Raw genomic sequence first — 25,206 nt, forward strand, 5'->3', positions numbered from 1 at the left:
GTTTAGAAGCCCAAATATGTGTGTGTGTGTGTGTGTGTGTGTGTGTGTGTGTGTGTATGCATGTGCGTATGCATGAATCCCACTATTGCAATTAACAGCCCAGTAAATGAAGAACGATGTTACTTCCAAGGGTTTTTTACTTTGCCTTTACTCTCATAAAGATTATTCAGAATGCTGATTTAGGTCTTAGGTTTTTTTCTATGCTTATACTATCAATGTGATATAGATACATTTATTGTAATTTCTACTCGATTGTAATGTTTGCTTTTATATTTCCTTGTATTTAATATTCCAAATATATGTGATATTTACGAATTTTAGAGACTCAGTCTTGCCTTCACCCTGATTTCCAACATTTCATTCTCACCCACCCCAAAACTTTCTTTAGTTTGTCTCTTTTGCAAATGTAAACACCTGTGTCTTTTTGTCTCCGTGTTCTTATTTCATGTACTGAAGGCCATAGGTCATATATGTTATGTATATATGTATGAGGGAGTGAATAAACATTATATATTATCTATACATAAACACATCTATTTTAGTTAGTCAATAGCACATATTTGGCCTTGCACCATGCCTTATTCTATTAGTGGCTGTGTGCTAATTGCTAATTGCTACATTGTATGAGTTTACCACCGCTAATATAACCAGTCTACCATAAGTAGACTGTTTTGGAAAGAAACCAGACAGAAAACATAGTTTGTTCATTACATGTCTTTTCTACCCATCTACACTTTGTTTGAAGTAGATTCCTAAGTGTGTCTTTATTTTATTTAACATTATTATATATGGTTTTATAATTTTTCCCTGGCTATGCCACTCCCTTATTTAAAAAGCTTGCATGACTGTCTGTGTGCTGACTAGGTTGTTTTGGTTAAGTGTGTAATCTTCAGGTGTGCCGATAATAAAACTGGGGGTAGTTCTACCTCACGGGAATTATATGAGAAATAGGTGAGGGAACTTATACAAAGAGCCCAGTGTAGCACTCACTAATGTATTAATAACAGTCAGCTAGTATTGTTGGTATTCGTTATCTGGTAGATCTCATATCAGCTGAGATGGCATTTTCCACATTGCGCTACCATTATACCCTTTCCTGTCTGTGTTTGCCTGCCTTCTGATTTCTTGATGATGTGTTTGCCTGCCTTCTGACTTCTTGGTGATGTGTGCCCTTGCCTTCTGACCTCTTCCTGATGTGTGCACCTGCCCTCTGACCTCTTGCTGATGTGTGCACCTGCCCTCTGACCTCTTGCTGGTGCTGTTGTATCTGTATCTCCACTTCTCACAGCCCACCCAACCTTTTTGATTAACTTCACCATCTGTGCTTCTTGAATTGCCCCAGCAGGGCATTGTCTTAATAACCACCAGCCTAGAATGCTCCTCAGATTCTTCTGACTGTAATGTTCTTTTGACTGTTCTTAGCATCTTATATAAACTCTTTCATGAAGGTGCCTTGCCTGCCTTTTGCAGGCATGTTCCTAGCACACATCTTCATGTTAGAATAATAATAGATGTTCACTGAACCAAAAACAATGAAAAAAATCAGTGTTGGACATATGTGAAATCTCTTAATACAAAAAGTAAAAATCACCCCTTGACATGCGATGTCTCAGCACAGTATTCATATAGAATAAACGTTCATGCTTTCTGTTTTGTTCTTAGAAGGGCCTCCTTCAGTTCAGACTAACCTGCAACTTACTAGGCAGCCAATGATGACCTTGAGGATCTGCTCCCCTGCTTCCCTTTGTGATCAAAGTGTAATCTGTTCTTAAATATGAGCACATATCAGAGTTTCCAAATCTTTTTCCTATAAATGCCAAGCCAGATAGAGTTCTCTTTTTCGAGGAAGCATACACGTTAAAAGTAGCTGCAGTGTTCTTTGTTCTCATTTATCTAACTCCATCCTTCCCAGGGTTGTTTGTACATGTTCTCTAACATGAGTACTGAAATCTATGGGAGTAACGTTTGCTCCAAATTGCATCCCCAGGAGTATGTCAGGGCTGGTGGCATTCTTCAAGAGGACATTACAGAAGCCTGCCTGATTTTGGGGGTAAAAAGGCCTCCAGAGGAAAAACTGATGTCCAAGAAGACTTATGCCTTCTTCTCCCACACAATAAAAGCTCAGGAAGCTAATATGAACTTGCTGGATGAGGTCCTGAAACAGGTAACTGTGATCGGTATTCATGAGTAGTAATTCAGCATCAAGCAGTAGGCCCTGTCAATCAGTAGGAGAGGTGGCCCATGGCAGGGCGCCTGATATAGAGGTATCCTCTGCTGTGCAGGTTTGGAGTGTAGATAAACATTGCATCTCTTTTATATATTCTGAAGTAGAAGGATAAATGGCACCCCCCCCAATAGTAAGTTATAAAGACAAGTACAGAGATACCATCATGTAGAATTATAGAGCTGAAAACAGCCTCAGGGATCATGTAGTTTAAGACCATATTTTTCAGATGGGTCTCATAGAGGTGTAGTAACCTAACCGAGGTTGCACAGTCCTATGGCATCAGAACAAGACTGGAAATGCTTTCTACAGTCTTTATGCATAAGAGACAAAGTATATTTTGATCTTTAAGTACTGTGAAAACATTGGCAGCCACTTAGAATGGGAATGTTCACTGAATGAAGTCTGTATTGAGTGCTTACAATGTGTGTGTGTGACAGAATTCACGACAATGAAAATACAGAATAGCACCTACCCTTGTATTCTTGGTGTCACAAACACTGGGAGGAAACAGGGATAAGCAATAAGGAGCCTATGTCACCAGGCAGTGTGGGTAATAGAGATCAATATAATACCGAAGGAAAAAGGAACAAGGACACCAGGAAGGGACAGTGCAAGTGTAGACAAGGTTTCATCCCAAAGATGGCATTTGAGAAGATATTTGAAGGAGACAAAAGAACAAGCCATGTCTGATGGTAAAGAGTCTCCTGAGCAGACAGCCATGTAAAGAAAAAGACCCAAGGGTCTTTATGAATGGTGGGTACAGTGGACCATGTGCTCAGCTGCCTAACATGTGGGTAAGGGTTGGAGGTGGAAGGAAGACAGCAACACCAATCAAAAGACTCCGTCTGGGGCAGTCTGGGCTATAGACCATAGATACAGGATGCCTACAGGATGGTAGGGTAGATGCTGTGGTATCTGGCTAATCCTACATGCATTTTAGAGGTGGATTCTACAAAGCACCCTATGACAGGAAGGTGGAGTTTAGAGAGAGAAGTCAGCAGTGATTAGAGCAGAGGCTTGAGCAGTTGAAAAGGACCATCGTAGATGATCATAGAAAGTTTTCATATGAGAACAGGCATGGATGGGAATGTTGGGAGTTGGGCATTTCAGCTTGTCAGATGACTACATTTTGACAGTTGTCAGAAAAGCAGATGGTATGTTGGACGTGGTAGCCAAGAAGAATAGCTTCCTGTGACTGGCATTTAGTCACCGGCAGAGACCAGGAGGTGTCTACAGTCAGGTGATTGGATGAGTGTGGAGAGTGAGTGGAGATATGGACCACAGCTCAGGCCCATAGCCTGGAGTAAGGATGTCATAATTTTGATATACAGTCTGAGAATAGAATAGAGGGCTGCATTTACCAACAGTACAAGCAATGAAGGAAATGCATTTTCTATGGGACAACAGGATATGTTCCTATTAATTTCAAAGCTAGTCATCCTGGGTAGTGGTTAATTTGTTTCTGAAAAGCAGATTCAAAGCAATTAATGAAAACCGTGCTGCAAAAGCATTTCACTTGAAGCAAATAAACTCTTTAAGGAAAACTTCAGAGACTTTATGTTATATGAACTTTTGGTCCTCATTAGAAAATTAATAAAAATAGACCCAGAGGGATGACTTTTAGGCAGCATTCTAACAAGTCATTCAGAGTTGTAGATAGATTAAAAATGTCCTTGTAAACTTGATTTTAAATTGTACAACTTTGCCCCAGTACTGGGGATGCAACCCAAAACCTTGCACATGCTAAAAAATCACTCTGTGTTATACTTAGCATTGTACCATAGGTCCTTAACTTCTACTCTGTTCAAAGAGTTAAATGACTGCTAAAAACACTATGTAATTGTACTATAGCTTTTAAGACTACATTAATGGGGCTTTCCTGAGAGAGGGAAGGCCTTTGAAGAAAGAGAGAGAATTTGTGTTTGGCAAAGATGAAGAAAAAAGATGTAAAGACAGAAAGAGAAGGGAGAGAGAGATGGGATAAAATACGAAAGAGAGAAGGAAGGAGAGAGTAAGAGTGTTGGGATATATTGTTACAGATTTTAAGATAAATGGTATTTAAATGACCCAGGAACAACTATGCAAGAAGAGTAACAATGTGCTCACATACATAAAATAAATAAATTGAAAGAAAGAAAGAAAGAAAGAAAGAAGGAAAGAAAGTAAAAGAAAAGAAAAGAAAGAGAAAGAACATTAATAATTCAAGAGGACTGGTAGGGAAGGTCTTGGGGTGAGCCAGGATTTACTCACACACAGGGATGTCTTAGGAAAGATGTTTTCTTTGGGATCAGAAGATTGAGGGTAAGTAGAGACATTAAGTGTTTTTCAAAATGATTGGGGCAGTTTGGGGAACATAAAGGAAATGTCTCAGTTATTTCCTTGCCTCAATCAAGGAATGTAACACAAAGTTTATTCCATTACCTCTCATTACAGCTGGCTTGTGACCAAGCATTTCCAAAGCATTTAATGATGCACCTGCTGGTAATGGGTTTGTAAGTCAACATGTATTTTCTAAGAGGAAAATATATAAAATTCTTACATCTTTTTATGTGGTTGACATGTTCAAAGTGAGTTGAATTTATCTGGTTATAACAGTTTCTTCTCTCCGTTTAGGAAATCCGGCTTATTGATTATGAGAAAATGGTGGATCACAGAGGGTCTCGGATAGTGGCTTTTGGACAGTGGGCAGGTGTGGCAGGTAGGTATGGCAGGATTCGAGGAAGCTTTCTAAGTGAGTCTCTGGAGTCCTTGTGTATTTTTTCTCTTTTCTGTGTTTATTTCCACTGGTAAACCAAAAACACAAAGAAAAGAAAAAGAAAGCAGGCAAAAGGTTAATACCTAGGAACAGCTTGTAGCTTTCTAGATGTTCTTGTCAGAGAAACAAAGCTATGTTTTATAATGGGACACCATAGGTAGACAATCTGGGGATAAGGGGAACATTTTGACTGAGTTATGGGTCAGCCCTGTTGACTACTGTTCCAAGGCCTTTTGAGACACATCCAGAGAATAAACACATCAGAAACAAGCTGAGTGATTCAGGAGTAATATCATGTCTGTAGATGGGATGTGGCTTTTATAAGTTAAAGAAATGGAGGTGAGGGCTGGAGAGATGGCTCAGCGGTTAGAGCATCCAACTGCTCTTCCAGAGGTCATGAGTTCAATTCCCAGCAACCACATGGTGGCTCACAACCATCTGTAAAGAGATCCGATGCCCTCTTCTGGTATATCTGAAGACAGCTACAGTGTACTTATATATAATAAATAAATAAATCTAAAAAAAAAAAAAAGAAGAAATGGGATGGATAACACTGTGTGGTTGCTGCTAGAGGAAAAGCATAGAGGATTGATAGGATTGTCTTTGAAGCTAGGACTCTGTGGATGATTAAACCTATTTGAGCAAGTAGAGGAGGGGGAGGTAGGCACGGATAAAACTCTGTTATTGATAAAAATGAAAAAAAAATCTAGATAATTACTAAAAGAGATGGGACTATGTGGAGGGAAGAAATGTAAGAAAGGACATTGCAACCTGTTCTGCAAACAGTGAAAGACAAAAAAGCACTAAAGCTGATGAGCTTGATGAACTCAAGAAGAATTTCCCTTTAATTCACAACTTTTGTGAACTTCATTCATGCGTGCTATATTTACATCATTTCTACCGTTCCCTCTAAACCCTTCCTATATTCGTTATACTCCTCCTCTTCTTAAATTAGTATTGTCACATACATACACACACCCTACTGAGTTCCTTCTCTGTTGCTTATTGTGCATGTGTTTATGGCTGACCATTTGGCATTGGATAAGCTACAAGGGAGCTCATTCCTGCAGAAAATGGATTCTTGTTTTGTTAGCACTCTTTGGCTCCCTGAAGTTCTTCACCTAGGGGTAGGCCTTATGACAGTTCTCTCCTATGTGTCGGCACGTCAACTGGTCTTATCGCTGCGCAGGACTTGTTTAGGTAGTCACACTACTGACACTTCATGACTGGAAGTGTCAGTAGTATGACTTTCCCGTCACATCTAGAAGACTTTATTTAGTAGCAGGTGACCTGTTCATGTCGCTCTTACAATCTTTCTGCCCTTCTTGCACAATTTTCATTGTGTCATAGGCATAAGGGTTATGCTATAGATGTATCAGTCAAGGCTGGGCACCCATGGTCAATTATTCCCTGCATTTGGACTGACTGTTGATCTCCACTATAATCTCTCTCTACTGACAAAAGAAGCTTTCTTGATGAGGGGTGAAAGCTACAGCTATCAGTGGGGATAAGTGTACATATTTACAATGTAGTTAGAAATTATATTGATTTTAGAAAATGGCAATAGGAAAGTCTCCAAAAAGTCTAAAGTCTATAAGCTATCCAGCCATGGCTGTTTTATATTGGTTAGTTTTACAGTGATAGGCAAGAGTCCTCTCCTACTGAGCAGGGCTTAAGTACAATTAGACATCCGTTGGTTATCCTTAATATAAAAGAGAATGCTTTGCTGGACCAGCCATTGTTGTAGTTCGTAGACTTTATAGCCAGATAGGACTCGTGATTGCTCTTCTCCCTTGGAATCTTACATGACCTTCCCAATCTGTCAGAGCTAGTCCTCGGGGAAGAGGCTTCCAGTTCAGCTCCATCTTGATTCCTTTAAGTCATGTGTCTGAAGTATATGATGTGTTCAGTAACAAGGTCTTACGTTCAGGTTCTGGGATGGAACCAAGGCAGTGGCAATAGCGTATCTCATTTGGGTACTGGGATGTTTGTCTGATAGTCTGTGGTTCTTAGGGAGGGTATTGTTATTATCCCATGTATCACTCCATTTAAGCTAAACACATACACAAATTGAATTTCGTAATGTAACATATTGTGTGTCTGTTCCATGAAAGGAATTTCTACAGAAATTTGTAGTAGTCTGGAAACAATAGAAATAGAAATAGATAAACAGATTGTGATATAACTGGAAAATTGGAATCAGTAGCACTAAAAAGAAACAAAATCATTTATGTAAATGTAAAACTATGCAAGATAGAGATATCATATGCTATGATAGATAGAAATGGGATAGACAGTAGAGTCTGTGCTTATAACTCCATTGACATAAAAACCAAAGAATCTAGTCTATACGGATAACAGCAACAATTCCCATCTTGAATCTGTGATACATGGGTGTGACGATTTGTAATAGTTAATAAACTGTGCACTTCAAGTTGCATTTCATTGCACATAAACAATTTATTTAAAAGTTGACTTCAACTAAAAAAAAAGAAACCTGGATAGAACTGTATGTGTGACCGAGGTGTTGGGAAAGGCATGGAGAATTCTAGTCCTATAAATAAGGGGAAATACAGAGTGAGCTCATTGCTATAAGCGTCCTGAGTTTTACATGTTTGAGGGCACCCCACTTAAGGCCTAGAAAAAAATGACTTCATCCTGAAATCAAAAGAAAAATCCATACTGGAAATATGGACATGGGGATCATCCATACCCAGAAAGCTTACATTTAGGATGTGATGAGATTAGCTAAGGGGAAATGAAGCTGTTAAGAGAATTAAGGAATTTAGATCATGGTAGAGTGCTTGCCTAGCAAGTGCAAGGCCCTGGGTTCAGTCCTCAGCTCCGAAAAAAAAAAAAAAAAAAAAAAAAAAAAAAAAAAAAAAGAGAATGGATCCCCAAAGTCAAACTTGAAGGTGATAATGTGATACACACAGATTGATTCTAGACACAGGTATGGCTATACCTGTTCAGAGTCCTAGTACTTGAGACTAAGATAGGAAACTGTGGGAATTGAGGATGGCCTGGGCTACACAGGGAGTTCAAGGGTATCCTGGGCTATATAATGAGACTAGAAGAAAAGGAAGGAGGAAAGAAGGATACAATTAGGTCGGGGATACTGAGGGGAATTAGGTGTCAATCCAAGAGAGTCTACATTGCCAAAAAATTCTGACAGGTAAATAAAAAATCTGAAAAGTCCATCAAGTTTAATGATGTAAGCCACGAAGTATCTTTTAGGATCCTTAGACCAATGGTGACTTTTTTTGTGTGTTTGCTTGCTTAGTTTTGGTATGGGAGACAGGAGTACATTTAAACTATGAAGAAGAAGAGTACATTTAAACATTCAAGAATAAAATCCTTGTTGTGAAGGGCCAGGTCAGGTTGCAATCTGCAGACAGGAGAAGATATTAACTCTTATGAAGGAGGGATTTTCTTTTATCAAGGCTAATATGAGAAAAAACAGATGGGAACCTAGGTGGGTGAGGGATTTGATAGAACGTAGAGGGTGTGGGCAGGATGTCCTGAGGTCCCTCATGAATCTGAGATAATTATGGTCTCTGCTTCTTAGGACACTAAGAAGGCTTAAAATAGACAAAGAGAAAAAAATTATCATTTCTTCTGGTAGATGCCTAAGAACAGAGTTTATTTTGTGCATTGTTATTCAACTCCACTCAATTAATGGTCTTTTTATTGTTCTGTGTCAGGAATGATTAATATTTTACATGGAATGGGTTTAAGGCTCCTTGCTTTGGGACATCATACTCCTTTTATGGTGAGAGATTATTTATTTATTTATTGGAAACATCCCACTTTCAGTCTAGAAACATGTCTGAGCTAGTGGACTGACGTGAACTGTGTATGCTTTTTTTCAGCATCTTGGCATGGCTCACAACTACAGGAACAGCAGTCAAGCTGTACAGGCTGTCCGAGATGCTGGCTATGAAATATCTCTGGGTTTAATGCCAAAGTCAATAGGGCCCTTAACGTTTGTATTCACAGGGACTGGCAACGTATCCAAGGTAACCCACCTGTCCTCTCTGGCAAGCAGTCTGACATGCAGAGCGTGTCACGGGCATTTCAAATAGGATGAATGGCCATTCAGTTTGGGCTGTATTTTTAAAATAATTTTATTTAATTTTTCTTTATGTGCATTAGTATAAAAGTGTCAGATCCCCTGAAACTGGAGTTACAGAGAGTTATCAATTGCCATGTGGGTGCTGAGAATTGAACCTGAGTCCTCTGAGTGCTCTTAATCGCTGAGCTATTTCTCTAGCCCCTGGGATAGTTTTGTTATTCTTCTAGCAAAAAAACAGTCACAGTCCAAGTATTTTCTTTGCTTTTAGTTGATTTCCTCTATTAGAGCAGCAGTTCTCAACCTAAGGGTCGTGGCCTCTTTATGAGATCCAACAACCCTTTTACTGGGGTAGGAAAACATGGATATTTATATTACAATTCATAACCGTAGCAGAATTATAGTTATGAAGTAGAAATAAAAATAACTGTATGGTTGGGAATCACCACAACATGAGGAACTGTGCTGAAGGGTTGAGAACCACTGTATTAGAATTTCAGGTGTCTAAAAGGCCCTTCCATGTCCTCTTCCTCCCTCCTTCCTCCTCTCCCCACTTCCTTTGATAACTCCTTGTTAATGATATAAAGTACTATTCTTCAGGTGATATGTTGTTCCTTCATTAACTACTTAGAGTCTTGCTAGTAACTAAGGAAGATTAAGAGCGGGAATAATGTTTCCTTCTGGGGTAGTAATCACCCTGGAGAAACTCGTAATTAAAAGATAAGATCTTTTCCTTCTATGGTAGACCATTCTCCCCTTAAAATGATCTCTATAGCAGATCAAAAAGTAAATGGACATATATTGCACCCTCATTTCTAAACACTGCTATTCTGAAGAACCAGTTAAATGAGAGTCCACTCTAAGGCAACTGAGACCAAAGCTGGCTTGTGGGATCTGTGCTTCTGTGTTGTGATGCTGGTTATAAGGCATGGCAAGTGGAACTGCAAAATTGTGAGTCCTTGCAGAAATCGTGTTGGCACTGTCCCTACTGAGGTTTGATTCTTTTTCTCATGCACATTTACAGGGAGCCCAAGAAGTCTTTAATGAGCTACCTTGTGAGTATGTGGAGCCCCATGAATTAAAAGAAGTCTCAAAAACTGGAGGTAAAAGGGGCGAGGGAGGACCTCAGCTCTCACTGTTTTAAAAAGTCTTTGTGTTAGCATTTTATTACCATAAATCGTTATCATTTGTCACTTACTTTACTAATTTCCTCTTTCTTTGTAAGACCTCAGGAAAGTGTATGGGACGGTGTTAAGTCGCCATCATCATCTTGTCAGGAAAACAGATGGTGTGTACGATCCTGTAGAATACGAGAAATATCCTGAGCGCTACACAAGTCGTTTTAATACAGATGTGAGTATCTACTTGGTTTTGACTTGGTTGCTGTGACACGCCATAGTTAAGCTGTTTTCTGAGAGGGGACTTGTGAATGTGCACCGTGATTCCTTGATTCTTGAGGTCCTTGTGTAGACTGACTGTGCGAGTCCTCTGGTTCTCAAGCATTGGTCTTAGTAGTTGGCTCCTGTTGGGTTTGAGGTGACCTCTGCTTAGTGGCTTTGGTGGGATGCTCATTGCTTTATGGTCTCTCTTTTTTTTCGAAGCTGGGGACCGAACCCAGGGCCTTGCGCTTGCTAGCACTGAGCTAAATCCCCAACCCTGCATATACTCATTAATTCTAAGCTAATTCCTGGAGAGCCTTGTTTTTTTGTTAGCCTATACTGGTTAGCACTGTTGACAAAAATGTACTTTATCTAAGGCTTGGTCTTAAAGTACACGTGTCCTAACCCATTTATTTATTTATTTATTTATTTATTTATTTATTTATTTATTTATTTATTTTCGATTTAAAAAAGAATCTAGCGTTTGTCACATCTCAAATGATGGTTCATCCTTTTTTTCCTATGGCCAAAAAAATGTGTAACCACAACCTCCCCTAGCATCTAAGTTGGCTTTAAAATGAAAGGCCACTGCTTGGGGAACAAAGAGGTTATTTAGCTTACCGGTTTGGAAGCCCGAAGAACAAAGCAGAGCTCAGGCTTTTCCATGGGTTCCCATTGGCAGCTACACATCGTGGCGGGAGGGCATGTGGGTCTCCCTCTGTAGTCTCTCTCCCTCTGCTCATTAAACCATGAGGGTACATCATGGTTGTTCTACTCTCTCTAATCTAATCACTTTCCAAAGGCTCCACCTCTTGGTAGCATGGTTGCCTTCCGTTTCTACTCTCCAAATACCATACCCATAAGTCCTTGCTGGTTGGGTTGGGGATTTAGCTCAGTGGTAGAGCGTTTGCCTAGCAAGCGCAAGGTCCTGGGTTTGGTCCCCAGCTCCAGAAAAAAAAAAAAAAAAAAAAACCTCGCTGGTTAATCTTTTCATGAGTTCAAGGGACAACTACATTTCAATCACAGTATTTTGTCCTGGGCCCAATAAAACTTATTTCCTCACATTTAACATATGTGCGTTTCGTCCCCAGCAGTTCCAAAGTCTTAACTCATCAGTTAATTCAGGTTTCACAGTCTCACTTAGAACTCATCTTTGGCTGTAAAGGCATGTAAAATAAAAACCCAGCTGGAGATTTCTAAGATACTGCAACATGTTTATCTTCACGGTATCCATTCCATTCCAAAAGGCAGGAACAGACAATAAGAAAGGAGTCTTTGGACCAAAGCAAAACCAAAACGCATTCAGACAGACGCCAACTCCTAACGCTCCAAGACAAGCATCTCGTGAGCAGCATGCCAGATTTTGAGCACCTTCACCCTGGCTTGGGAACCTTTACCTCTGTGGATCATGTGGCTGTTGTCATAGGCTAGGCGCAGGAGTCTAAAGCCTTCCTTGCCTAGGACGCATGCTGCCTGATGTTTCTTCCAGGAGGCGTTGTGCTTTTTTGATTGCCTTACCTTTCTGGGGTCCCTTCTTTGTCTCCATTCCCATGGCTCCACTGTATATCATTCATTTGGAGTACACTGTAGACATCGACTCTAGGAAACATTTGCCTCGCTCCTCAGACTCTCTTCTGAAATGTTCTACTTCGGACATTCTCTTCCCTTGCTTTCTTCTTTTCTTTCTTTCCCTTCTTCCCCCTCCCATCCCCCACATCATTGCTTTCTTTTTCTTTTCTTTTCTTCCTTCCTTTTTTTTTTTTTTAAAAGATTTATTTATTTATTTCATGTATGTGAGTACACTGTTGCTGACTTCAGACATGCCCATTACAGATGGTTGTGAGCCACCATGTGGTTGCTGGGAATTGAACTCAGGACCTCTGGAAGAGCAGTCAGTGCTCTTAACACTGAGCCATCTCTCCAGTCCCCCCCTCCTCCCTCCCTCCCTCCCTCCCTCCCTCCCTCCCTCCCTCCCTCCCTTCCCTCCCTCCCTCTCTTTCTCTCTTTCTCTCTCTTCTTTCTTTCTTTCATTCTCTTCATCGTTTATTATTTGTCTTTTGTTTTTTTGTCTGTTTTTTTTAGACAGGCTCCTTCTCTGTGGCTTAGGTTTGTTCAGAATTTACTTGCATTCTATGCTGTCCTTGAACTCTCAAGTTTTCTGTCTCTGTCTCCTAATACTGGCAGCATAGGCAAAAGCCACCCCTATACCTGGTCACAGACTCCTTATAACTTTGTTTATGGTACCATATTTTGTGTATAACAGGCAAGCATTTGTCCCCTGAGTGACACTCCCAGCTTGTTTGGGGATGTTCTTCTAGCCTGTTCTTCCATGTCCAACTTCTGCCAATCAGTTCCAAAGCACCCCAATATTTCACAGGATGGTAATAGTAAAGGTTCCTTCAATTACTGTTTTTAATTAGTCAGTGTTACATGTCTACAACAAAATACCCAAAGCAGCTGTATAAAAAGATTTACTTAAGTACACAGTTTTGGAAAAGAAGTCAAAGATCAGACAGTCTTGCTGCTTTTGCATCTGCTAAGGGTTGGGAATGACAGTGGTAAGGATCAGCGGTTTGGAGTAAGCATCTCAGATTAGAAGAGAGAAGAGAGGTAGAGGAGAAGCTTGCATTGTAATATTGCTTTACAGGGCGTATCCCAGTGACTTGAAGACTTTGCACCAGGTTCTACACTTTGAAGGTTTTACTTATTTGAATAGTGTTAAGGCTAGGTCTTCATGGTCACTCAACATCCCAACCATAGCAGTCAGCAATTTCCAAATGCTTGTGACTGATGCAGGACAAGAGGAGAAATGGTCCAGCTATAAAAGCACTGGGCTATCCTCTTTGCCCAAAATATGGCTTATAAACTAATCCCCCTGGTGGGCAAACAGCGATTTTATCTTCTAAGAAACACAATTAGTCATGTGTCAGCTGTCCTCAACATAAGTCAACAAACTAAACAGCAAATACTAACTCAAAATGCATACATGTATTATGAAAAGAAATGCTTTAAATACTTTAAATGTGTTCTCACGATGTAGCACTTGTAGGTCCTGGTGTGAAATTTATTTATTTCAGCGTGGAGAGTGTGCTGCAGAGCAAGCTCTTCCCTTCCATGTAAGAGTGTCTTGAGATGCTTAAGGGACAACATTATATATATATATATATTCACACACATACACACACACATATATATAACATATATACATATATACACACATATATACATATATACATATACATATTTCATCACTCCATTCTTAGTTTCCCATATGTTGTTTAGTACTCTCTTTCCTCCTCCCAACCCCGCCCAAGGACTGTGTGTTGATCCCTTTCAAATGCATGACCTCTCCCATTCTCCCCATCTCTCTCTCTCTCTAATGCCTAAATAAATAAATAAATAAATAAATAAATAAATAAATAAATACAACCTGCTTAATCTGTTCAGTGTTACTTGTGTGTATATGATTTCTGGGCTGCCCACTCTACTAGACAAAGAACTATAAGCAATAGGAATACGGAGAATAGGAGATAGTGTCAGTAATGATGAGCCCCCTTATTGATTCTCTGCCCCTAATTTTATCTCGGACCTTAAGTATTAGTGATTAGATCAAATGCATACTGGAACTAATGGTGAGGCACTTGTCACATGCGCATGTACGTGTGTATGTGTGTGCGTGTGCATGGGCCTGTGTGTGTGTGTGTGTGTGTGTGTGTGTGTGCATGGGCGTGTGTGTGTGTGTGTGTGTGTGTGTGTGTGTGTGTGTGTGTGTGTGTGTCTGTGTGTGTGTGTGTGTGTGTGTGTAAGCAGTTCCCCGGAGAGGTTATCTGATTAATCTTCAGAGCGTTCTTTTGAATATCATTATGCCATCTGGCCGATGAGGGCAATAGAGTTCAGAGAATGGAATTTGATTAAAGCTTTGTTCTCTGGGATTTGAACTGGAAATCAAGTTCTGGGTCATTTGATTCTCTGTTATTTTTTCCTAGCTGTGCAACATAGTACAGAATAAAATCTTAATGTATTTATTATATTTATATCTTATCATGGAGTAATATACAGTGAAAGTTGGGTGACTGTTATCCTTTTCTCAGAAGATGGCAGGTGACAAAATGTTCTGTAGAAGTGACACTGACGACTCCTTAGCCTTCACTCCTAACTCTGATACAGTGCTCTCTCAGTACGCGATATTAACTTAAGATGCATCCTGTTTTGTTGAACATGGAACTTGTATTACAGATTGCACCCTACACAACTTGTTTAATCAATGGAATCTACTGGGAGCAAAACACCCCTCGGCTGCTCACACGTCAGGACGCCCAGAGTCTCCTGGTCCCAGTGAAGTCCTCAGTTGTTCCTGTTGAAGGATGTCCTGAATTACCACACAAGTAAGGACTTGTACATCATCAAAAATGAAGGTTTTGTTGTTGTTTTGTTTTGTTTTTTAGCTGCAGCACCATTATTAGGGATCAAAACCACAATGTTTCTGTATGCCAGAGAGCTCAATTTTTAGTGAGGTCTGCCTTGGCTTCTCTGAAGCATTTTACAGTTACCCATCCCCTCTTGAGACTGACTTCTGACTTGTTTCTGGTTCCAACGCTCCCCTCCTCTTCAGAAATCTATTCATCATTAATCTTCTTCTCTAGTTCATTACTTTGTTTTGAAAAACTCACACTCTATTTTCCTGTGTTTATGATAGTTTTTATTCCTACTGGAATTTATTGTCATGAAAGATAGGACCCTTTTTGTCTTGACCTGAATAAGTACTTGGTATAAAATAGACATTTAAATAGTTCTTAAATAGTGAGTGAGTTAATTAATAAATATTTGTTAAACATCTTATGTACGAGGGATTCCACTAAGCTAAAATTCAGAGAAGCCTCGTTGGGCTGTTTGCTTCTCTGAAGCAAATGTCAGTGGACCAGGAGGAACAACAAACAATGTAACAAGAGATTAGATAATGTAATCTCACCGGAACAGAACGCACTGGTTGGGTCATTTGATCAGCTCAAAACTGATAAGCAAAACCCTGCAGTGACCGGGAAGCAAATTTTATTATTTGTAGCAAATACGGAGAATACTTGGGATAATCCTCAAAGCAGTGTCTACCTCAGTAGAGAAAACAAGGGGCTTTGGTCTGGGGAAACACCTCTATATTCATAAGGATCACTGACCCTGGGACCGGCATGTGGACATACTGCAGGATGAGCTCAATTCAAAGTAATGTTTCTCTATGCATCATATATTCAGAAATTGAGGAATGGGAACCTTTCTTAAGAGAATTTGCCATCTCAACAGCAAACTTTCTTTTACTTCAAAAGTATGGGTCAAAATGTATTACTAATTTTGTCCTTGCAAGTTTCAGTGAAAAGCCTGTTAGAAACAAAAACGAGTGGGAAGGTATGTAAGAGAAAGGACTGAGGGAGCTGAAGGGGTTTGTAACCTCATAGGAAGAACAATATCAACCAACTAGACACCACCCCCCAAGGTCCCAGGGACTAAACCACCAACCAAAGAGTACACATGGAGGGACCATGGCTCCAGCCGCATATGCAACAGAGGATGGCATTGTCAATAGGAGAAGAGGCCCTTGGTCCTGTGAAGGCTGGATATCCCAGTGTAGGGGATGCCAGGGCTTGGAGGCAGGAGTGGGTCAGGGAGCATCCTCATAGAAGCATGGGAAGGGGGGACGGGATAGGGGGAAGAAAAAATAGTGTGGTTTTTTTTTTGTTGTTGTTTGTTTGCTTATTTTGTTTTAATAAAGCAGTCCTACTCCAAGCTTAGTAGTTGTGCTTAAAGTGTCCAATGAATGACTAACTCTGGACGCAGCAAAACCTGTCAAAACAGGAGAAGTGGGGTGGGGGGTGAGGGTGGGGGGAGGTGGGAGCAGGAGGATAAGCATTTCAATTCAGGACTGCTACTTGATAAGTAGAGAGCCATTAACATGCAATAGTGCGCAATGTTAGCTCTTGGATACCACCCTCTGTGGGCATGTGATGACTGAAGACAGGACAGGATCACTATGACTCTTTTCTTTTTAAAAGACAATGACCGCCATTCATTATTCTAGAGGTTTCCATAAAAATATATGTAGAGTTATGCAGTACAGTCAACTCTTACTGCCTGTGGAGAATGGTTTCTAAGCCCTAGAAGAGAGCTGCATTTGCAGATCTCCAAGCTGCTCATACACTGTATACTTAACATCATCTCTGTATTGCTCCTGATGCCTAAGACATGAGTACAGCTGGATGGACCTGTTGGTGATGAGTATTCACTGCTGAGGTCACAGCTACTCGTGAGTAAGATGGAGCCTTACAAGTGTAAGCTCTGTCTGAGACAGAGGGACTTCAAGGCCAAACTGGGCAACTTGGTGATGCTCTTACTCAAAAAGGAAAAAATAAAAGAGAAAGATAGTGAGACTAAAATTCTAGGCTTAGTGCTCAACAATGGGGGGAAAAGAAAGAAGAGGATATGTTAAACTGTATACATGCATGAAAAAGTTAAAATAAAACTTACTTGTAGAGTAGATACATGCTAGTAAAATTCTTATTCAAGAGTACTGCTCAAATGGTTCTGCTATATTGTTTAGGTAATAATGAAAAGGAACATATTGTGTGTATGTTGACTACAGATGCAACATTTTCCTCAAGTGCATTCAGGTCTCAGTTGAATCTAAGGATGTGGAGGTGTGACAGAGAGGTAGCTGTACCATCTACATTAGTTATTTACAGATGACGAACTACACCACCTTGTTCTGTCTGCTATCAAATTTTTCTATTGGGAAAGGATTTCCCCTACCCCTTTTCTTTCTGATTCCTTCCCTTCTCTTTTTTTTTTTTCTTCATTATTCTCCTGGAAACTAAAGAACCCTCTGTCTTACATCAACACAGTGACCCAAAGACTGAACAGTAGAACAAAGATTCTAAGTGCCCGGGAAATATTTGCCACACACAATGCGATTTGTTTTGGGCACACTTGATTGTTCTTCATTGTTAGTCTTCCCGAAGGCTTGAGAATGACACTCTCTAATCTGAGTGTTGCCATTATTTTCAGACTTGTGGCAATATGTGACATTTCGGCAGACACAGGAGGCTCTATAGATTTTATGACTGAGTGCACTACCATAGAACGGCCCTTTTGCATGTATGACGCGGACCAGCATATTATTCACGACAGGTGAGTTTGTCATGGTTGATGCCTCTTTGCCTCGATGTACTAGTTTGAGGCACTCAACATTTCCCTTCTTTATGAAGGTGTGAAAGTGTGGGGGTATATGCTCAGAGTTAAAAAGTAGTGGAAAAAAATCACATTGAAATTTGAATGCTTAAAGAAATATACACTATAGTTAAATGGGAGGTAGGTTGCCAAGTGAAAAAAATAGTTTCCTTTGAAAATCAGTCTCATTTATAGTGATAGGCTTTTTCCCCCCCTCAAGACTACAGATATATAAATAAAAATGAAACAAATGTTGTAGTGGTGTAGAGTCTGGGAAAAATTTCAAGTCATATCTGTGCATTTGAATAAAGGATGTTGCTTCTCTTAGTGTGGAAGGCTCCGGGATTCTGATGTGCTCCATTGACAATTTGCCAGCGCAGCTTCCAATTGAGGCCACAGAATACTTTGGAGACATGCTTTACCCTTATGTCGAAGAGATGGTAAGGGGACCGGTAGGCTTCACAGCAACTCTGTGACTCTAGGTAGAACTATTAAGTGAGCTGATGAATGTTCTGGTCTTCTGTATCTAAGAAATCTGTTGTAAAATGAAATGCCAGCCCTTCCCTAAATGTCCTCATAGATAGATCCATTTTGATTTTCCATAATCTGTTACTTGTCTCCTGGCTCCATGCCCACAATCGATTACATTTATCTCATTATATACATTTTATTAAGGCTGTTAACAACATGGGAGGGGGAGCAGGTAAAGTTACTTTATCGATTCCCTTGCTGTGTAGATCAATTTATATTGGGGGTATTTTTACTGTGGTACAATTAATAGATCGGAACAACCGGAAATACACAAAATTTCACTGGGTGTCAGTCACTAGTGTTGTGTTTGGTGATGACTTACGCTGAGGTGGTGTTCGTCTCCTGGGACTAACTTCTGAATTGCTGGGTAATCTAGATTCCGTCCCGTTTACTAAAGAAGCTCTTTCTTCCATCAGTGTTTATCTTGGGTTCAGACTTACCATGTGTGGGATGTTTTGTTTTGTTTTGTTTTGTTTTGTTTTTGTTGCTAACAGCAGTGTCTGGCAGAGATTCCAAGCTTATGAACCGCAGGGCTTGTTTGTGTCTTCGTTCTCCATTTCTCTCCGACTGTGAAATGGGACCATCTCGAACAGTGGGAGAGTAGTCAAAACTTCTGCTCTGAAGTTGTCCTCTCTGAGTAACCCAAGGATTAATAAGGAGACATTAGAGAATGCACACATTAGAAAATACTGTCGAAGCATGTTTTATTTGTTTGTTGCGTGTTTGGATGTGTATGTGTGCATGCAGCAGTATGCTTACTCTGATATGCCTGGGGAAGTGTCAGAGGACAACTTGAGGGAGATGTTTCTTGCCTTCTGTCATGTGCCGATGCAGGCTAAGTCTGCAGTGTGTCTGAAGATGGCTCTGAGGGGAGGTAGTAGCATCAGGAGAGCACCAATAGTGAGACTGGGCATCAGCTGGACTTGTGACCCAGGGTATCACTCAGATACACACCTGTAAAATTTTCTGGTTGTATTATACAATCTTAATGGTTTTCCTAAGTTTTTATATCCTAGACGTGTAAATGTCTCAGTGCTTGTGTGTGTGTCTAGTGGGAAAAGGAACAATAAATGTCCTAGGTGCATTTTATATTCACTTTCCTTGACATTGTTTCTCTACTGACTAGATTTATTTTTAAAATAATATTTATTATCATTATTATTAATTGAATGTGTGTGTATGTATGTATGTATGTATGTATGTATGTGTGGCTATGTGTGTGAGAGTATAAGAGTCTTCAGAATTCAAAAAATGCTTCAGACCTGTAAATGCCACAGTAGTTTTTATAATGGTGGCAAACCTGTCTGTACACTTTTTAACTTAGGAGCAGTAATTATTTATTTCTTGATAGTTTTCTTTTTCCCTGTTGAGAGTCTCCATGATTTCACCACCACCACCATCATCCTCATTTTATTTTATTGGACTTTCATGGTTTCTATTTTTAATTATTTATCATTTAAATTTTGTTGATTCTTTGTGAATTTCACATCAGGCAACCCAATCACATTCATTTCCCTGTCCCTTCATACCCGCCTTCTTCTCTTGCAATGTCCCTCCCAAAAGAAAAAGAAAAATCTCATTGAAGAAGCTGTAGAGTGTCACAGTGTGTCCCACAGTGTACCCTCTTGTCCACACTTACTCTCTTGCAGATGTTCACTGCAATGAGTCATTGGTCTGGCTTGAAGCTTCTGGCTCCTACTACACGATCAATACTCACTATCAATACTGGATTTTTGAGTTAGAGTTTCTCTGTATAGCCTTGGCTGTCCTGGAACTTGCTCTGTAGACCAGGCTGGCCCCAAACTCAGACCCATCTGTCTGATTAAAGCGATGTGATTAAAGTTGTGTATCACCACCGCCCAACTCCCTGCTTCTCTTATTAGGAATGTATTTTTCTTTACCACATGGAACATAGTTTTAAGAGTCATTTTGTGATCTTTATGTTAGTCTCTCTATCTGCGGGACTCCCCAGTTACTGTCTGAAACTATACATAGTATTAGAGCCTGCATATATATCTTCTCTATACATGCATACTTACGACAAAGTTTGATTGAAAAACATGGTTCAGTAAGATCGATAATAACAGTTAATTACGAAATAGAACATTGATAATAATCATCCTATAAAATTTAGGTCAACATGGTCTCTCAGTCCCAAAATACCTTGCGAGTTGTATGCCTTTCTTGCTCTTGATAACTTAATAACAATGTCTATGTGATAAAAGAAAGCGAAGTAAAAATGGGATGGCCCTGGGCATTAAGAGACTTAAAAACCACCACAGCTGATTTGAGATCTAGATGACTTCTAATGTTGCCTGTGTGGGGGTAGTATATACAGCATGGATGCGCTGGTCAAATGAGATGCAGAAGGAAAACATATAATTATATCTGCTACTCAGAAGGACGTACACTTAAAACTTATTTATAGTCGATTTCAGGAAATTCTATTGATTGTTTTCAGACTGTAATTGATTGAGTAACCAAAACCATGGGAGGCAACTTGTAGAAGAGGGAACACTGCTGTCTCTTCTCCTCCTAACACTGGGCAAACTTGAGTTTGAAGTTTGTGGATCATTTCTACCTTTGAGACTAGGTCATAGGGCAAGTGTTCTGAAGGCTGTGAATATTGTGGGGAATCTGGAAAAAAATGGTGAATTTTTTTTAAAGGCCAAGTTTAGAATCAACATTAGACTCAAACTAAAAATTACATCTCATCTGTGGAGCCAGCCAGCTTAAATAAAACAAGGGTCTTTTATCTCTACTTGAATGTGTGCTATAGTCTGGCCTGCACTTACTCAGTGTGTAGGTCATGAGTCAGAAGAGACTTACATAAAAGCTGACCTCCTTTTCCTGAATCTACCATTTTTATGTCCCTACCACTCTGGAGTCTGTGTGCTTTGTGCCTGGTACGTTTCCAACACTGCTTTACCTCTCCACTTGCCCTACTTAATCTTAATTGTCAATTTGGTACAGTCTAGAGTCACTTGACAGGAATAAACACTTTGAGGAATTGTATTGCCTGAGGAATTGAAGAGGGCTGTCTGGTTTGTGGATTCTGTAGGAGGCTGTCTTGATTATCACTTGATTTAGTAGAGTCCCAGTGTTGTCAGCATCTCCGCTTGGGCAGGTGGTCCTGGGCTGTATTTCAAAGCTAACACAGTGCGAGCGGGAAAGACAGCAAGTAGCATTCCTCCATGATTTCTTCAAGTTCTTGGCCAGACTCCCCTATGTGATGGACTATATATCTGGGAAGCCAAAGTAAACTCTTTCCCCCATTAAGTTTCTCTGGTCAATATGGTTTATGAAATTTGAACATCACCCAAGTCTCGTCGTCAAAGCAATACCAAACCTGGGAAACTCGGTTATTCCTGTGGATGCTTCTCTGTTCTGGTGCTTCTCTCCAAACCTGTGGTCCCTCTATTTCTAAACCCCTCATGCAGCTGTTTACTGCCTGAACTTTTCCCCTAGGGTTTATTTACACCCAGTATTTAGATGAGGGATAGTTTGTCAAAGCTTAGTCCTCTAATCTAACATGAAACTCCCTGGTGCTAATAAGTGGATTGAGTCACCTTGGCTCCAGCAGAGTATTAGAGTAGCCAGCAGTACCGGCAAATCCCTGGCTTTAAGACATCCTTTCAGTGCAAAAATTATGTACTTTAGCCCAATTTGTATCCTGTTAAATGTTGAACATGAATTAGTCATGTGGATGAATATGACTGCTAGTATTTCTTTTTAAAATTTTTATTTATTCTTCTCCTATACAATACATTGTGACCTCAGTCTCCCCTCACTCTATTCCTCCCAGTACCCCCCACATCCTCTCCCCAAGATCCACTCCTCTTCCATTTCCCTTCAGACAAGAGCAGGCCTCCCAGGGATATCAACTGAATTCCGCATAACAAGATGCAGTGAGACTAGGCACAAACCCTCATATCAAGGCTGGATGAGGCAACCCGGTTGGAGCAAAAACGTCCCATGAGCAGACAAGAGTCAGATACCCCAAGGGGAGCATTGTTAGGACTCCCACAAAAACACCAAAGTAAAGAACACAGCATGTATGTAGAAGACCTAGTAAGACTCATGCAGGTCCCTATGAGCCCTTCTTAGTTGGTTCTGTGTCCCTTGTTCCCCTGCTGTCCTCAACTCCTCTGGCTCTGATGATCCTTCCTCCACCATCTTCAGTAGGGTTCCTCCAGCCCCACCTGATGTTTGGCTGAGGGTCTCTGCATCTGTTATCAGCTGTGGGGAAGCAGCCTTTCTGTGGAGACTGGGCTAGGCACCGATCCAATGAGTATAGCAGAGTAGCATTAGGAATCATTTCATTAACTTTATATTTTTTTTTATTTTGCTCAGTCTTGTTTGGCGCTACCCCCAAATCTCTGAGCTATCAGTTTCTGGATCCTGGCCACTAGGCTGTGACAGGCATTGACCTTCTCTCCTGGTGTGGATCTCAGGTTAGATTAGTCATTGGTTGGCCACTCCCACAAGCTCTGGGACACCTTTGTCCCTGAGCTTCTTGCATGCATGGTAGGTTTAGGTTACAGATTTTGTGGCTGGGTTGGTGACCCAGTCCCACCCACTGGAAGATGGCCAGTTCAGGATCCTTCCTACTAGGAGCCCTCCTTAAGGTCAACCTCATAGGTTTGGTGGCTGGGTTGGTGCTCCAGTCCCTCCACATTGTTCCCTAAATGCCCACCTATCTCGGTCTCTCCCCGTACTCTCCCCATGTCCCTCCCTCCTCCACCTGATCCCTCCTGTTTCCATCTGAATCCATCCACAGTCCACTCACAAAGATCTACTCTGTTTCCCTTTCCCAGGGAGATCTAAGCATCCCCTCTTGAGCCCTGCTTGTCACTTGGCTCCTATAGGTCTGTGAATTGTAGCATGATTGGCCTTCACTTAATAGCTAATATCTATTTATTAGTGAGTACATACCGTGTTTGACTTTCTGGGTCTGGGTTGCCTTGCTCAGAATTATTTTTTTTCTAGTTCCATTTGCCTGCAAATACTATGATGTCATTTCTTTTAAAAATGTATACAATGTACTTTTATTTTATCTACCCCCACCACTTCCAACTCTGCCCAGAAACCCACAAAATATCTCTCCTCTTAATTCATATATTAAAAAAAACCCAACTCCTGAGGCCTATTAATACTGGATATATATATATATATATATATATATATATATATATAATGATAAGCTAACTACTAAAGCGTGGGCATCTTACCTGTAAGAAAAATGACTCTCCCTCCTCAAGCAATCATCAACTGCTAATAGCAGTTGGCTGGGAATGAGGTCTTATGAACCCATTCCCCCATCCTTACTTGATTTGATCTTGTATAGGTTTGGGGCAGGTAACAACATAACCTTGGTGAAGGGCCTTTACCTGTTTGGCCAAACCTTGGCCTCCTACTCGTCTTTTAATAAAAATATCATTCAATGTAGTACATTTCATAAGAGTGTGTGTGGGTCAATTCAATGAATTTGCACTATAGCATCATGAGAGTTAGCCACTGTGACTTAATCATGACAGCATTTGTGAATAAATGTCTTATTAAAGGAAGTAATATAAATATAAAGCTTTTATATTATGTAAAATATAAAGTGTTAAAGTATCAAAGGTATGTGTTCCATAAGAGGGAAACATGCATATAAGTAATATTATCTAGACTGAGTAGGAATAATATATATATATATATGTATATATATTATAAAATACATACATATGCACATAATAACAATGATAAAAGAATATATGAATTTGAAAGAGATCAGGGAGAGGGATATATGAGGGTTTGGAGAGAGGAATGGGAAGGGAGAAATGTTATAATCTCAAAAATAAAATCTTCTACTATTAAGAAAAAAGTGAAAATGGTCTTTTACAATGAAAGTCATGGATCTAAAGTCAGACAGTATTAGCATCCCCATACTTTTGTCCTCACCCACTACCCTAGTCACTCTTTTTAAAAAGTTCTATATCTGCTGTCCTGATATCTAACCCTGAAGATTTTGGTATCTTTTGAAAGTTATTTGGGCTTTTATGGTGAATGAGAATAGCAGGCAACGCCTTTGCCTCTTTTTCCTTTTTTTTTTTTTTTATTTAATAGTAAGTTTTGTTCTTTAAACCCTCCTTGATTTTGATAGGATGGGGGGAGCACCCATAAAAGAAGGGAGGGGAGGGAAGGGGATTTTGTTCTTGGGAAAGGGAATATTTTAAATAAGAAATTAAGTTAATAAAAAAAAAAGTTTTATACATACATACTATGTAGTCTGGGTACCCTTTCTTCTATCTTCTGGAATGTCTCTCCTACCTCTACCAGTCCTGCCCATCTCTTTTCAGTATTTACTTACTTTGTTTTTGTTTAGTGTTCTTCAGAGTTTGATCAGAGCTGTGTGTGGTCATGTGTGGGGACTGTCAGGACTTGGTCTGACTACCAGTGGGCATACAAGTGATACCATGCCTCCCCTCAAGCCGTTGATTGTCAGTAGATCAACAATAGATTCTACAGTCCAGCGAATCCTTCCCTCTTTATAGCTTAGTGACACAAGGACCAACTTCTGTGGACCTAGTACCAGAACAATAGGCATCTACTGTGAGTTCATGGTTGTCATATCTGTGTTATACTCAGAAGTTGGTATTTTATACACATGGAGGGAGCCATGGCTCCAGCTGCATAAGTAGCAGAAGATGGCATTGTCTGGCATCAATGGGGGGGGGCCCTTCTTCCTGTGAAGGCTTGAAAGCAGGAGGGGTGGGTGGGGGAGCACCCTCATAGAAGCAGGGGGTGAGGAGGGATGGCTGCAGTAAGGAGACTGGGAAGGGGGATAACATCCAAAAATGTAAATAAATAAAACAACCAATAAATTTTTTTTAAAGTTGGTATTTTATAGCCTCTCTCCCCCATCTTCTGACTCTTTTGCCCTCCCCCCACTTTGGAAAATAGTTTCATCAATAAGCCTGCATTTACTATAAATTTTTCATATATTTTTATATATCAAAGACTTTTGAACTCTTATAATGGTTAT

General features: G+C 40.1%; 1 protein-coding gene across 1 annotated transcript in view; it reads left to right on the forward strand.

Annotated features, from left to right (window-relative positions):
* Nucleotides 1–25,206, forward strand: part of Aass (aminoadipate-semialdehyde synthase) — a 49,431-nt gene that overhangs the window by 1,745 nt on the left and 22,480 nt on the right. The window contains exons 2-10 of the mRNA XM_032906898.1: nucleotides 1,988–2,164; nucleotides 4,841–4,925; nucleotides 8,687–8,754; nucleotides 8,855–9,001; nucleotides 10,079–10,157; nucleotides 10,280–10,407; nucleotides 14,670–14,818; nucleotides 17,484–17,606; nucleotides 17,974–18,085. Coding sequence (XP_032762789.1) covers nucleotides 1,988–2,164; nucleotides 4,841–4,925; nucleotides 8,687–8,754; nucleotides 8,855–9,001; nucleotides 10,079–10,157; nucleotides 10,280–10,407; nucleotides 14,670–14,818; nucleotides 17,484–17,606; nucleotides 17,974–18,085 — 1,068 coding nt within the window. The remainder of the gene's footprint in view (nucleotides 1–1,987; nucleotides 2,165–4,840; nucleotides 4,926–8,686; nucleotides 8,755–8,854; nucleotides 9,002–10,078; nucleotides 10,158–10,279; nucleotides 10,408–14,669; nucleotides 14,819–17,483; nucleotides 17,607–17,973; nucleotides 18,086–25,206) is intronic.

Source organism: Rattus rattus, chromosome 6 (genome assembly GCF_011064425.1).
Source record: "Rattus rattus isolate New Zealand chromosome 6, Rrattus_CSIRO_v1, whole genome shotgun sequence".
Classification (NCBI taxonomy): domain Eukaryota; kingdom Metazoa; phylum Chordata; class Mammalia; order Rodentia; family Muridae; genus Rattus; species Rattus rattus.